Source organism: Symphalangus syndactylus, chromosome 16 (assembly GCF_028878055.3).
Source record: "Symphalangus syndactylus isolate Jambi chromosome 16, NHGRI_mSymSyn1-v2.1_pri, whole genome shotgun sequence".
Classification (NCBI taxonomy): domain Eukaryota; kingdom Metazoa; phylum Chordata; class Mammalia; order Primates; family Hylobatidae; genus Symphalangus; species Symphalangus syndactylus.
Genome location: NC_072438.2, coordinates 33,527,605 through 33,541,962, shown reverse-complemented (window position 1 = coordinate 33,541,962; position 14,358 = coordinate 33,527,605). Strand labels below are relative to the sequence as shown.

The 14,358-nt window shown below is 43.4% G+C and overlaps 1 protein-coding gene across 6 annotated transcripts in view; it reads left to right on the top strand.

Moving 5' to 3' along the window:
• SEL1L3 (SEL1L family member 3) overlaps window positions 1-14,358 on the top strand; it is a 152,579-nt gene that overhangs the window by 49,245 nt on the left and 88,976 nt on the right. For all 6 annotated transcript variants that reach the window (XM_063619748.1, XM_055245888.2, XM_055245889.2 and 3 more), the window contains exons 10-11: window positions 9,686-9,897; window positions 11,954-12,133. In XM_063619748.1, coding sequence (XP_063475818.1) covers window positions 9,686-9,897; window positions 11,954-12,133 — 392 coding nt within the window. The remainder of the gene's footprint in view (window positions 1-9,685; window positions 9,898-11,953; window positions 12,134-14,358) is intronic.

Sequence of the window (14,358 nt, the reverse complement as noted above, 5' to 3'; positions counted from 1 at the left end):
GCTATAAAAATGGATTCAAGCGTGAGATGTTTGATGCTTGGAATTCTTACTGTAGGCACTGAATAGGCGTGGTAGCAAAGATAAGGAATTTAACTGAGTGGGTGTGTTCTGAAGTTACTCACAACCTTTCATTCATTCATTTACTGAACAAGCATTGACTGAGTGCCCCCTACGAGCCAGGATAGAATCAAAATGGGGCTGTGTTTTGAATGAGAGTCATTTAGGCTAATGTAAAAGAAAACATCAGCTCCCATAGTTTCCCCAAAGGGCATTAATTTGTGGAATTTTTTTTCTGGAATTTTTAACAAATAAGATGACATCATGGTGCAGGAGAAAATGGGCTGTAATTTCTGGTTCTGTCTGAGAGTCATCTTCTTCCCTGCCAGCAGCTTTTCTTCATAGACACAGCCAGCACTCCACTTCCAGGCCGCTACATATGCACGTTTCAGACCTGAAAGTGTTTCTTCCCCCTACACTGTGTGATTTTAGATGGATCATCTGCTCACTATCTCAGCCAACAACACACTTCAAAGCAGAGATGAGAACATTGCAGGGGGTAGAGAGTGGGGAGGCTTCGGCTTCATTAACAGCCAGTGGGAAGTGGAAAAGAGTGTCCTCCACATTCCCGTCCAGTGAGGTCAGCACCTTTGAGTTGTTCCCAGAATAACCGTATTATTCCATTACAAAAGAGAGTCACCAAATATTTACACTTTTCCTCTTTAAGGGCTGTGATTTATCTTTTTAAAATTCTTATTCTTGCTAATATACACATAACAAAATTCACCATCTGAACCAGTTTTAGGTGTACACAGTTTAGCAGCGCTAAGGATATTCACATTGTGCCACAGAGCTCCACGACTTTTTTCTTGCAAAACTGAAAATCCATACTCAGTAAACATCTCCCCATTGCCCCCACCCCAAACCCTGGTAACCATCATCCTGCTTTTTATTTCTACGAGTTTGACTGCTTTAGATACCTCGTATAAGTGGTATTTTACACAGTATTTATCTTTTGGTGACTGGCTTATTTCACTTAGCATAATGTCCTCAAGGTTCACCTCTGTTGCAGTGTGTGTTAGAATTTCCTTTCATTTTAAGGCTGAATGGTATTTCATGACACGTTTATACCACACTTTATCCATTCATCCATCGATGGACACTTGAGTTGCTTCCACCCCTTGACTATTGTGAATAACTTTGCTTAGAATATGGGTCTACAAATATCTCTTTAGAACTCTGCTTTCATTTTTTGTTGGATATATACTGTATCCAGAAGCAGAATTTCTGGGTCATATAGTAATTCTACATTTAATTTTTTGAGAAACCTCCATGCTGTCTTCCACAGCAGCTGTACCCTTTGTATTCTCTCCAACAGTGCACAAGGGTTCCAATTTCTCCACATCCTCAGAAACACTTGTTATTTCCTGTTTTGTTTGTTTGTTTGTTCTTTTTTTTGAGACAGAATCTGGCTTTGTCACCCAGGCTGGAGTGCAGTGGCGGATCTCGGCTCACCACAACTTCCGCCTCTTGGGTTCAAGCGATTCTCCTGCCTCAGCCTCCTGAGTAGCTGGGATTACAAGTGCATGCCCCCACACCCAGCTAATTTTGTATTTTTAGTAGAGATGGGGTTTTGCCATGTTGGCCAGGCTGGTCTTAAACTCCTGACCTCAAGTGATCTGCCTGGCTCAGCCTCCTAAAGTGCTGGGATTACAGGCATGAGCCACTGCACCTAGCCTTTTTTTTTTTTTTTTCTGAGACAGAGTTTCGCTCTTTTTGCCCAAGCTAGAGTGCAATGGCATGATCTTGGCTTACTGCAACCTCTGTCTCCCGGGTTCAAGCGATTCTTGCCTCAGCCTCCTGAGTAACTGGGATGACAGATGCCCGCCGCTACACCTGGCTAATTTTTAGTAGAGATGGGGTTTCGCCGTGTTGACCAGGCTGGTCTCAAACTCCTGACCTCAGTTGATCTCCCTGCCTTGGCCTCCCAAAGTGCTAGGATTTCAGGTGTGAGCCCCTGCGCCCAGCCCTGTCTTTGAGGACATCCAAGCTCTACTGTGAAATCAGGAAAGTCGACAGTCATTATGCAGGATGGTAGTTCTGGTAAAGGGGATGCCTACACAGTGGCAAGGGGGGCATCAGAGAAGAGCCATCTGCCTGGGGAGACAGGAGAGATGACGTGAGGAGAGGTATCTGAGTGGGAACATAACAGCTGTTTGCCAGGCAGGCAAACTGAGGAGTGTGGGTGGATGAGGTATGTTCTTTGGTGAGTATGGGGCACAAACACGCCATGTGTGGTCATAGAAGAAGGATCACTTCACTAACATATGGCATAGGCAGCTAACATATGCCTAGCACCATTGCAGGCACTGTCGAGAATTCAAAGTATAAGTTGAATCCTTCCACTTCTTACACCACCCTTAACAAGCTTGCCATGGAGTGAGCGACGGAGACACGTGTAGGATCAAATGGTGTAACTCAAGGCAGAGTAAGATGAGCTCTATTCAGGCGAACCTATCCTCCAGGTCCATATGGTATCTTTCTATCCACTAAGTTCTTTCGTAGACATTATGTCACTTTATAAAAGCATTGCGTTTTAAATTCCGGTTAAACCAGACTTTCTCCAATATATAAATTACTGCACAAAAATAAATTATACCTCACAGCCATGAGGATGGCTACTATCAAAAAAAAAAAAAAAAAAAAAAACACAGGAAAAGAAAACTCCTCAAAGACAGGAACAGTATCTAGGCTTTTGCTTTTTTTGTTGTTTTTTTTGTTTGTTTGTTTTTTAAGACCCTTGCCTCAATAAATATTTGTTGAGTAACTGAATGGCGGCAGCCCAAATGAATAAGTGATCTCACCGTTAGTACTCAAAACATCTTTGTTGGGTAAATGAATCACTGAAGGAATGAGGAATTTGACTTCCAGGAGACCCAAGTTCAAGGTTTGCGCTAGCCAAGCCGCAGCTCCAAACCAGACTGCTAAGAGTTCTATGGACTTACTCTGCTTCTTTCCACATTTCCCTCATTTCTCCCACTCTCCCTCAGCCTGTTTCCTCTGAGGAGCGGCTGCTCTTTCTCGGTAGACACTTCTGTAAACATCGTTCTGTTTCTCAGGTCTACCAGGACGCTGTTTGCCAGCTTTCTGCTGTCAACAGCAGTAGACCAGAATCCTGCTCAGGTCTGTGCACACTCATTTACAAAAGAATCCCAGAAATGTAGCCGTCATAGTTCTTGCTTTCATATGATGTGTAATCTAGTTGCTGAGATATACAGGTTCCAAGACGTAAAGCAGCCCCGAGGTACCTGTAAACCCAATTCAGGACCCGTGTACTGGGTGCATCCCACATGGTGCCAGGCCCTGGGGCGACCACAATGAAAATCGTGGACCAGCCCACATACAACTCTGTGCCAAGTGCCAGGGTGTACAGAGGAGGGAGGCTCATTGAGAGTTGACAGCTGATGCGCTAACCTGGTATAAGACGCAGCTGTTCCCACTGGTGTTTTCCGCTCTGATGTATAACAGGACCCGTTCCTCGCCTCCCAGAGCGCGCAAGCCTTTGAATTAAACATGGCGGGGCTACTCGGGGCGCACAATTGCAGCGCATATAGATGTGGCTGAGTCCCCTTGCTGCCTCGGGCATTCCAGGGCCTCTGCTCTGCATCCTGATTTTCTTGCTTGGCACAGGGATTCTCCTGTGCTGCTGTGGCTCGTAGTTCACCACCGTCTAGACTCTGGGGTGGCATCCAACATGAGACCCCACATTCAGGACTCCGAAAGAGGGGACTCTGATTGGTCAAACTCTATGTTGTTTCCTGGGGAACCTCCAATTCTGTAGGAAAATGCCTCCTGCCAGAGCATAGAAATTGCCCTATTAGCATTTGGGCGTTTTCTAATGCTAGTACGGTGGTGTTTTAGTATGCATGTTTTTTCATTATTTAAGAGTTGTGCTGGCCATTTCCTTCTTTTACTTTCCTGTCACACCTTACCTGTCAAAACTGAGACGTTTGAATTCAAAAACCCTTTGAATGGGGCTCTGGCATCCAGAGAAGAGAGGCGATGAGGACTGGGCTGGTGAGAGGCTGCGGGGATGGCAGTGGCAGTCGGGGCTCTTGGTTGTGGCAGGGAGTAGTGAGGAAGGACACAAAGGCACTGAACAGGTGACATGAAGGCAGAGAGGGGAGGGGGGAGCTGGGCAGCATGGCCCCAGGGACGTCTGCCCTAAGCCCAGGCCTATTTATTCCTTTCCTGCCTTTCATCTGTACTAGGCACCTCTGACCAAGGGAGTTGGTGCCTGTGGCTAAAGGAAGTCCAAGGTCTGCCAACAAATGGTTTTCTGGGATGGGGCCAGGTCCAAGGTTGGGCTCGGCTCCCTGGGCTGACACCATCTGCGCCCCTTCAGGACCACTGCCTGCCTCTTGCCCCCAGGCTCTGGAGTGCTGAGTGTGAGGGCAGAGGTGTCCCCACACAAGATGCCAAGGAGTGACTGGCTGCACTAGTGAAGCTCTACCTTGCTTTTGACTTTATTTTTGCCAACAATTACGATGTTTATTTGGAGACCTTAAAACGCAGAGAGTGGAGATGTTAGAAATACAATTATGTTACATAATAACATCGGGATATCGTTTCCTTTTAAGAGCTGTGTTCCCTGTTGTTTATTGAAGAACCATCATCTTTATTATCTTTTTTAAAAAAGCATACATATAGTTTTTTTAAAAAAATACACAGAGACACCAAGAAAACAAACAATGGGCTGTGCTTTTCTTGCTCAGAGAATAACAGCTCCGAAAGGAGAGAGAGAGAGAGAGATGGAGGAAGGAGGGAAGGAAAGGAAGAAGGCAGGGAGAAAAATGACATGTGTAAAATCAGAAAGTTTATACGGGGTCGGAAGCGGAGGCTCATACCTGTAATTCCAGCCTTTTGGGAGGCCAATGCGGGAGGATCACTTGAGGCCAGGAGTTCAAGACCAGCCTAAGTAACGTAGTGAAGCCCTGTCTCTATTAAAAAATAAAATAAAATAAAATAAAATAAAATAGGCTGGGCGCTGTGGCTCAAGCCTGTAATCCCAGCACTTTGGTAGGCAGAGGTGAGTGGATTGCTTAAGGCCAGGAGTTCGAGACCAGCCTGGCAAACATGGCAAAATCCTGTCTCTACCAAAAAAAAAAAAAAAATTAGCCAAGCGTGGTGTGCATCCCTGTAATCCCAGCTACTCGGGAACTGAGGCAGGAGAATTGCTTGAACCTTGGAGGCGGAGGTTGCAGAGAGCCAAGATCATGCCACTGCACTCCAGTCTGGGCGACAGAGCAAGATTCTGTCTCAATAAAATAAAATAAAATAAAAAAGAAGAAAGAAAAGAAAATTTACACAGTACATAGAAAGATACAAATAGGCTTTTTTTTTTTTTTGAGACAGAGTCTCACTCTGTCGCCCAGGCTGGAATGCAGTGGCAAGATCTCGGCTCACTGCAAGCTCTGCCTCCCGGGTTCACGCCATTCTCCTGCTTCAGCCTCCCGAGTAGATGGGACTACAGGCACTCGCCACCACACCCTGCTAATTTTTTTTTTGTATTTTTAGTAGAGATGGGGGTTTCACCATGTTAGCCAGGATGGTCTCGATTTCCTGACCTCGTGATCTGCCCGCCTCGGCCTCCCAAAGTGCCAGGATTACAGGCGTGTGCCACTGCACATGGCCCAAATAGGCTTTTTTTGAAAAATAAAAAGAAAGCAGGCTGTGAGCCCAATGAGGATCTCCAGGTCAGAGTGCAAATGAGGAATGCCCTGTGTTTTTATAAACCAGTCAACTTGGTGTAGATCATTCCTTTTAATAGTTAAGTGACATTTTCTCCTTTCCTTTTTTTCCCCTTTCAAACTTCTACTTTGGATGCATGACACCTTTCAGAAGCTTGAAACTAAAAATGACTTTCCTATTGATGTCTCCATTCCTCTCACAAGGAATGAGGTGCCTTTCTGCTCCTGAATTCTCAAACAGACGCTGGTCCCAGCTCCGGGGCCTTTAGCAAGTGGCTACCTTCTCATATTCTGCTTTTTGCCTCTTCTAAAGATGAGCACACAAACAGTGACCTTATGATATTACTGTGAAAAAGGGGAAAAAAGCAAAATAAATGATTCTGGGCTACATGGAAAATAGTAAGGGGTAATTAATGGTGGTGGTGGCTCTTGTTTCTTAGCTTTGGGCGCTGAAAGAAAGAAAATGGGAGAATGGCTGCTTCTTCTATTTCATTTGTTTGTTTCTTCATTAAACCATTAATCTCCATAAACAAGGCATGTTTTTAGTTACAGATTGACTAGAAAAAAATGCATATGCTAAGCCAGATGGGTGAAATTAACAGTTTCATTAAACTGACTTTAAAATCACCAATTTCACAATATCACCCAAGACATTATGCCTTTGCTTTTGAGCAACAGTTGGAATTCAAAGTTTGCCAAATGTGCAAAATGAGCAGTTTTACCTTAGGATTATTATTTTTTATTATATTTACTACTGCAGAAAATTATTTGATTCTTTTTCAGAGAAAATACTGTTTGGTTATATTTTGGGGGGAGTTTTGAATTTCATATACAAAAGAAATAACACAGCCCTTTCAAACTGCCTGTGTTTCAATCTGCAAAGTTTTTTTTTGTGCTAAAGATTTGGGCTTTGTGAAGGATTCCCTTTTTGTTCCTTATTCTCCAGCAATCTCAGCTACCTGGGCGCTCCTGCTAATGATTTCTGGGGTTCTGTGCCAGGGGTCGGCAGGGCAAGTGTTTCATTTGAAGCTTCATTTGGTTTGGAGTCTCTTCCTCCTCTGAGCCTACAAAGCTCGGGTCAATGGGTACTCTGGCAAAACTCATCATCTTAGTTAGGTATTTGGCAGAGTAGGTGAGGCAGGGATGAATCGTTAACAAATGTTAATGTTGCTTTGCTGGGAATGTGCAGAGGGGCATCCAAGATGAGCACATATTTAAAAGTAAACACATGAATAAGTGGCAGTAGAATTTATTTTGCAACTCTGAGTGCTACAGTGTCTACTGAATTCAGTGTATTCCACGTTCTTATCACAGCTAAAGACTGGGTAGACGGACTTCTCTCAACTATGCAAAGGGAAAATCCAAGACAAGATTCCGCAGGCTGCTGATGAAAAAGGGTGTTATCATGCAGATGTCATCCTAACAGATTAGCAGAGGGAAGTGGAAATGTTCAAGGATGTTCAATACCACATTGTTGGTTATAGCAAAACCATTGGAAACAAACACAGGAGTCTAAAAATAGAGGCCTGGTAGGGAAAATGGTACAGCTATGGAATGCAATACTATTGAAGCACTAGAAAGAATGAGCTTCTGACAGCCCCAGAGTTATTCATAATGTGTAGTTAATTTAAAAAAGAAAGTCGAGAGTCAGACTCTACAATGGCATAACATGCCATTTTGGTAAAGAAAATGTGTATGTGGATATGTAAATAGATTTGGATTTGAATTATTGTATATGCGAAGGAAGAGTGTCAAAGCCTACATACCAAGCTTTTAATAGTTTTTAATCTTCATTATTAAAGAAAGATTGAGGGAGACGGGATTTCTGTTTTTATTTTACACAAATCTGCATTGTTTGATTTTTTTTTTTTTTTTACGACAAGCTGTTATTTCTCTGGGGAGTTTTAAAAAAAATACAGAAAAAGGAACAAACTCCATTCGTTCATAAAGTGAATGTTTTCAGCACCTACTGTGCCAGGTACTTGGGATCAAAAAAGCACAAGCAGAGCCAGGAGGTCGGCAGGGAGGAGTTCCAGAAGCCAGTAGCTGGAGGATGCCTTAGAGCTGGTGGAGGTGGTGGCTGCATCCTTCCCCACAGCTCAGGGTCTGCAAGCACAGGCACAGTGTCCCCATCTCAGGGACACCCAAACCACCCATGTGCCCCCAGGCACCAGTACCCGCTCATTGAGAACGTGTCAGCCTTCACAATTTCATCTGTGGGTCCTTCTGATCTCAACTTCCATTTTTAGCATGGACCTCTGCAAGGGAATTGCCCTTAAATAAACCCATCTCCAACCTTCCCACATTGGAGACTCTTCTGTGTTCAATCCTGATGAAGGGCTGATAAGAGTGAGTCTCTCTCGTTGCCTCCTGAGCTTTAAAAAAAACAACATTTTGCCTGGCGCAGTGGCCCAAGCCTGTAATCCCAGCACTTTGGGAGGCCAAGGCGGGCGGATCATGAGGTCAGGAAATCGAGACCATCCTGGCTAACACGGTGAAACCCCGCCTCTACTAAAATACAAAAAATTAGCCGGGTGTGCTGGCGGGTGCCTGTAGTCCCAGCTACTTGGGAGACTGAGGCAGGGGAATGGCGTGAACCCGGGAGGCGGAGCTTGCCGTGAGCCGAGATCGCGCCACTGCACTCCAGCCTGGGCGACAGAGCAAGACTCCGTCTCAAAAAAAAAAAAAAAAATTTAATTTTTGACAGAATGAAGAAAAAAAGAAAAATGTTGGACATAGTTTTTAGGCAGGTGAAATTTTAGTCAAGTTGACATTTAGCTTAACATTTAAATCAACATTATTTACATGTACATTTACATTTAACTCACGTCCTAAGTTAAATGTAAGTCTTAAAAGTTGTCTTAAGTTAAATATAAATAGTATCTTTGCAATCCTATGTGGCCTTTTGTAACACAGCATCTAGCATAGTGCCTTGCACATAATAGAAAGTAAACATTCGTTGGCTAAATTAACAAGAGATATGAATAATGAAGATAGACTTTAGAAGGCTCTAACAGTACATCTAGCGCCATAAAACTTGCTTGTTTGGGCTTAAATGATGATCAGCTTATAGATTCATGGGAGAATTATGTAAAAGGAAGCATCATATAGCTTAAAGCAGTTGTGTAAACAAGTCTCTATCCGCATGGTAAGGTACTTATTAAGGCAACTGATCGACTGTTCATTGAGAGTACGTGCATCAGGGTGACTGTGAACTCTGGCTTTAGTGACTTTCAAAGCAGGGCTCACCGCTTGGCTCTGCCTCTTGCCAGCCTTTGTAACTTTAGACAAGTTATTCTTCTCCAGTCCTCAGTCTCTTCGTGTGAAAAATGGGGATGCTGAAAATAGTACCCACTTTATAAAAGTGTACCAATTAAATGACATAATTTACATAAGACACTTAACCCAGTACTTGGCATGTTGTAAGCTCTCAATAAAAGTTGACTCATTCTCTTTATTTGGAGACCCGTGAAAAAAACTGGGGACAAAAGATGCCTAGAAAGCATCTAAAAATAAGGTTCTTTTGCTCAACTTTTTAGAGCGGTACCTAAGAACTGTTTGTGAGATAAACCACATTCTTCTTTAGGGAGTCTTAGAGGGGGAAAAGGTCTCTCTGGAACTTTCAGTGGTCCTGATTTGGTGATGAGTTACACTGAGTAAAGTACTCTCTTGAGGCGATTTCTGAGCTACATACAGCACATCATTTCCCCAGGATACTAGGCTGTCATTTAGTGCCAAAGAAAAAGCTATTTACAGAATGACACCATGGCATCCCCAAAGGGTTTAATTTACCTCCCTGGAAGGTGGTAAATTTTGAGGCACTGCAAGACCAACCATATCAATAACTCAGGCGCTTTAATTGGTTTTTCCTCTTTTTCTAAAGCCACGTCGATCCCATGGTAATTAATTGTGTGTGCTCTGAATTGTGTTATTTACAGTGCCAAGGAGCCAAAATGAATCTGTATCAGAAATCGGTGGGAAGATATTTGAGAAGGCTGTAAAGAGACTCTCTAGCGTTGATGGTCTTCACCAAATTAGCTCTATCGTCCCCTTTCTGATGGATTCCAGCTGCTGTGGATACCATAAAGCATCCTACTACCTCGCAGTCTTTTATGAGACTGGATTAAATGTTCCTCGGGATCAGCTGCAGGTAGAGTATTTCATTGCTCCATTAACATCAGTCACCTGCGTTATATTTGCAGAGCAATGCTCTCGTGCCCCTGGTAGAACTGGACATGTTGCAGCTCCTTGGAGTCCTTGAAAATCTTTACACTCAAGATAAATGTCCTGGGGCTGTGTTAAATACAGGATCCTTTGCTTTCAGTGAGTGAAAAAGGGCACTTCATCCATTTCTAGACAAGGCCTTGGGGGGATGATTGGTGTACCAGCTAAGGAACAGTGTCAGTGCTTGCCAGAACCCCAGTTCTTCAAGAACAGGTGCTCCTTACCAAATTCTTGTAATTACTCTGCCTGTGAAACCATTATCCCACATCACTTTTTAGCTAAGTGAAGTCACCTGGACCTTGAAGCAAAGTATTGCTGCATCCAGCAGTCTGTCATCAAAATAAACGCCATAACAGACGGCTTCATTTCTGGTTTTGAATCCAAATTTATTATGCAACTAGTCTAACATTTAGAATTACATTTTCATAGTGCATTAGTCAGGATTCTCCAGTGAAACAGAACCAATGGGATTAGATATATATAGGAAGAGGTTTCTTACGAAGAATTGGCTCATGCAATTATGGAGGCTGAGAAGTCCTACAGTCTGCCGTCTGCAAGCTGAGGGCCAGGAAAGCCAATAGTGTAATTCCAGTCTAAGCCTGAAGGCCTGAGAATCAGGAGAGATGATGCCATAAATTCCAGTCCAAGGGCAGGAAAAAAAGCAAAAAAAAAAAACAAAAACAAAAAACCCTGATGTCTTCCTGCCTCAAGCAGGCAGGCAGGCAGAAAGCAAAAAGGGACCAATTTCTCTTTCCTCTGCCTTTTTGTCCTATTGAGGCCCTCAAGAGATTGGATGATGCCCATTCACAGTGGAGAAGGCCGTCTGCGTAGCTTACCTCACCAGTTCAAATATTCATCTCATCTGGAAACACTCTCACAGACACATCCAGAAATGATGTTTCATCTGGGTACCCGATGGCATAGTCGAGTTGACACACCAAATAAACCATCGCAATAAGCACTGCTAAATGTTCCCTGATTGCTTTTCGTTTTCAGATTTGCATAGGTGATTGTGTATGCGTGGTTTGGGGAGGCTCAGACTGTTGAGATGTGCCCAAATGGTTCCATGTTCCCTTCCAGTAATTTGCTTATGATGCCTCTGGCTTACAGATGCTGCTGAATGACAGCATGTTTTCCTGAGTCCCGGAAGAAGTCCCCACAAGTGTGGAATAATGAAAACAGTCTAGTCCCATCTCTGCCAGTGGCTGGTTGACCATAGACAATCGACTTCCCTTTTTGGGCCTCTCTTTTCCCAACTATAAGATGAGGTGGTCAGACCAATCAATCCCTTCCAGCACAAACATTCTGAGAGTGTGAGGATGGGACATGGGCCCACCATCCAGACCCTGTGTCCATCGATGATGTTGCTGAAACACAACAGGGGACTTAGGATGGTTGGCTGGTGCCCAAAAAGGTGCTGCACTAGAAGTCACGAAAGATCCTCGTTTGTACCAGGAAGAGGCAAAAGTCAGGGCGTTTTAAGATATTTGACATTAGGAAGGGCAGCTAGCTGGAAATTTGTAAACCAATAGAAAGCTGGATTGGCTTTTTTCCCATTTCATTGTATTATTTTTTAAAAAAGGCAAGTTAAATCCCAGCACTTTGAGAGACCAAGGCAGGTAGATCATGAGGCCAGGAGATTGAGACCATCCCAGCTAACACGGTGAAATCCCATCTCTACTAAAAATATAAAAAATTAGCTGGGCATTGTGGTACACACCTGTAGTCCCAGCTACTCGGGAGGCTGAGGCAGGAGAATTGCTTGAACCTGGGAGGCGGAGCTTGCAGTGAGCCGAGACTGCACCACTGCACTCCAGCCTGGGCAACAGAGCAAGGCTCTGTCTCAAAAAAAAAAAAAAAAAAAGGCAAGTTAACATATTTCTGGAATGGCTAGGATTGTATATAGGAATTAGGCCTGATGACCTTTCAGTGTTAGGATTTTATGACCCTATCTACAAACTTTGTCAATTTCTTCCTAACAGGGCATGTTGTATAGTTTGGTTGGAGGCCAGGGGAGTGAGAGGCTGTCTTCAATGAATCTTGGGTACAAACACTACCAGGGTATTGACAACTACCCCCTGGACTGGGAACTGTCGTATGCCTACTACAGCAACATTGCCACCAAGACACCCCTTGATCAGCACATGCTGCAAGGAGATCAGGTATGAGAGAGAAAAAAGGTTGGGAATGGTTATGGCCCTGTTTACCTGCTTTCATGAAGTGTCTGCCCCTGTGGCTGCTTTCATAGTTGGCCTTCAGAGGATGAACATAATCGAATGGAGAGAGAAACTTTCTTGCGCTCTTCATTTCGTATTACCTGGCTGTGTTCTCAGACTGAATGCGGGGGCAGCCCTACATTTATGCGTGAAAAGCTTTTCACTTGTGAAAGGACTGGTATGTGAAGAGTCAACCTGGCCTTGGGCAGATTTTGATTTTGCAAAGAAGTGTGTACCAGAAACATAGGTATCTTGTCTTTGTGCCAATACCCTATGAGATGGTGAGGTCTGGAGATGTTAGGTGGGATTGGGTCAAATTGAGTGGAGGCAGGAAGCTGTAACGGCTCCTTTCAATGTGTGATGAGCAAGCAATGTCTACAATGGAGACAGGCAAGCTTCCTACCCAGCTATGTTCCCCCTGCTGGGTGCTTGAGAAATGTCTGGCCCCATGCCATGAGCCTTGCTACCCCAGTGCTCCCAGGTGACTGACAACAGGATGTGATGATTGAAGACTCCACCCTATCCCAGATGAAGGACTAGATGAGGGACACTAACTCCAGCCCCCAGTTTTGCAGGCTCCCAAATATTATTGATTCATTGGACAAAAAAATCAGTGACTCACATCTCCCAAAAGACCATAACGTATTACATTACACCAACTGATGGTTTGCTTCCAGACTTCTTTCAGAGGACAGGGAATAATAGGGTCCAACTAAAAGGTGATAGTGTAAGAATAAAAGAAAGCTGCCTTTTGACACAGATCTGCATCGAATGGTGGTAGACAATAAAGTGGTTGCTTCTTATAAGTTGTTGGTTTTTTTTGAGACAGAGTCTCGCTCTATCCACCAGGCTGGAATGCAGTGGTGCGATCTTGGCTCACTGCAACATCCATCTCCCAGGTTCAAGAGATTCTCATGCCTCAGCCTCCCGAGTTGCTGGGATTACAGGCATGTGCCACCATGCCTGGCTAATTTTTGTATTTGCAGTAGAGACAGGGTTTTGTCATGTTGGCCAGGCTGGTCTTGAACTCCTGACCTCAGGTGATCCGCATGTCTCACCCTCCCAAAGTGCTAGGATTACAGGCATGAGCCACCGTGCCTGGCAAGTGCCATGAACTCTTGATTTGCGCCTGCTTAGTGAGCAGTTCCGAGAGATAAGCCTAGCCAGGTTAAGATTGTTGAATTTTAGGCTGAGTGGCTGGCTGGGAACCAGACCCCTGGTCCCCACCTCTGCCCCTGGATTGGGCTCAGAAATCCTCAGTGCAGAAAATTCAAGCTTTGATGTTTGGGAATGGTTGGTTTCTGGAAAAGAAATCTAGAGTGGCTACTGGGTGGCTATGAAGTAAATGACTTGAAGATATATGCTGTCAGTAAATGTTGAACATGAGTCACGCTATAAAACACCAAAAGGCTGTCTATGTAGGCATTCCAATTCCTTTAGAAAATAATGATTCCTTCTGAACAAACTTACACACCCTTATAATTTATACATGTATTTTCTGTCTGTATAATTTAACCTCAATTTACAGGAATAGATTTATTAATTGGTAAAGTTTTTTTTTTAAGAATTGTTCTAAAAAAATTTGCACAAAGTCAAGCCAAAGAAAAAAATTGCTTTTTTTTTTTTTTTTACTAAGCCTGGATGTGTTAATAATGTTCTACATGTATATGTTATACTTTTAAGAATTCAAATTCAGCATAAATTAGCAACAGGAAATGGTAGGTTGCTAACAAGCTCCTTTTCTTTTGAAGATTTGGCATATGAAATGTTATGATTGTGAAAGAAAATGTTTAATTGGTCAGAACCAGAGGAGATGAATAGAAAAGATCCGTCTTGCAGCTGAAAAGTCGCCTGATTAAGAATCACAGATAGGAATTATACAGTTAGAAGAGTTGTGTCATAGTTCATTTTCTTAAGAATGTGTAATTAATGGCTTCTTAAGAATTTAAACAGGTGTCATACGTTGATTTAAATGTCCTTTTGTTGAGAAATCTATTAATTCACCAGCGTAATGTAGTAAATGAGAAGACAGAGAAAGCCAGACCTCTAATTAACAAACCAAGGACCCATCAATAACTGCTTTCTTGATTCTTGTTTCATTCTCTCTTTTATGTAACTCGTGGTTCACATCATTTCATCTTTATTAGTGCTCTCCCTTCACATTGCTTTCT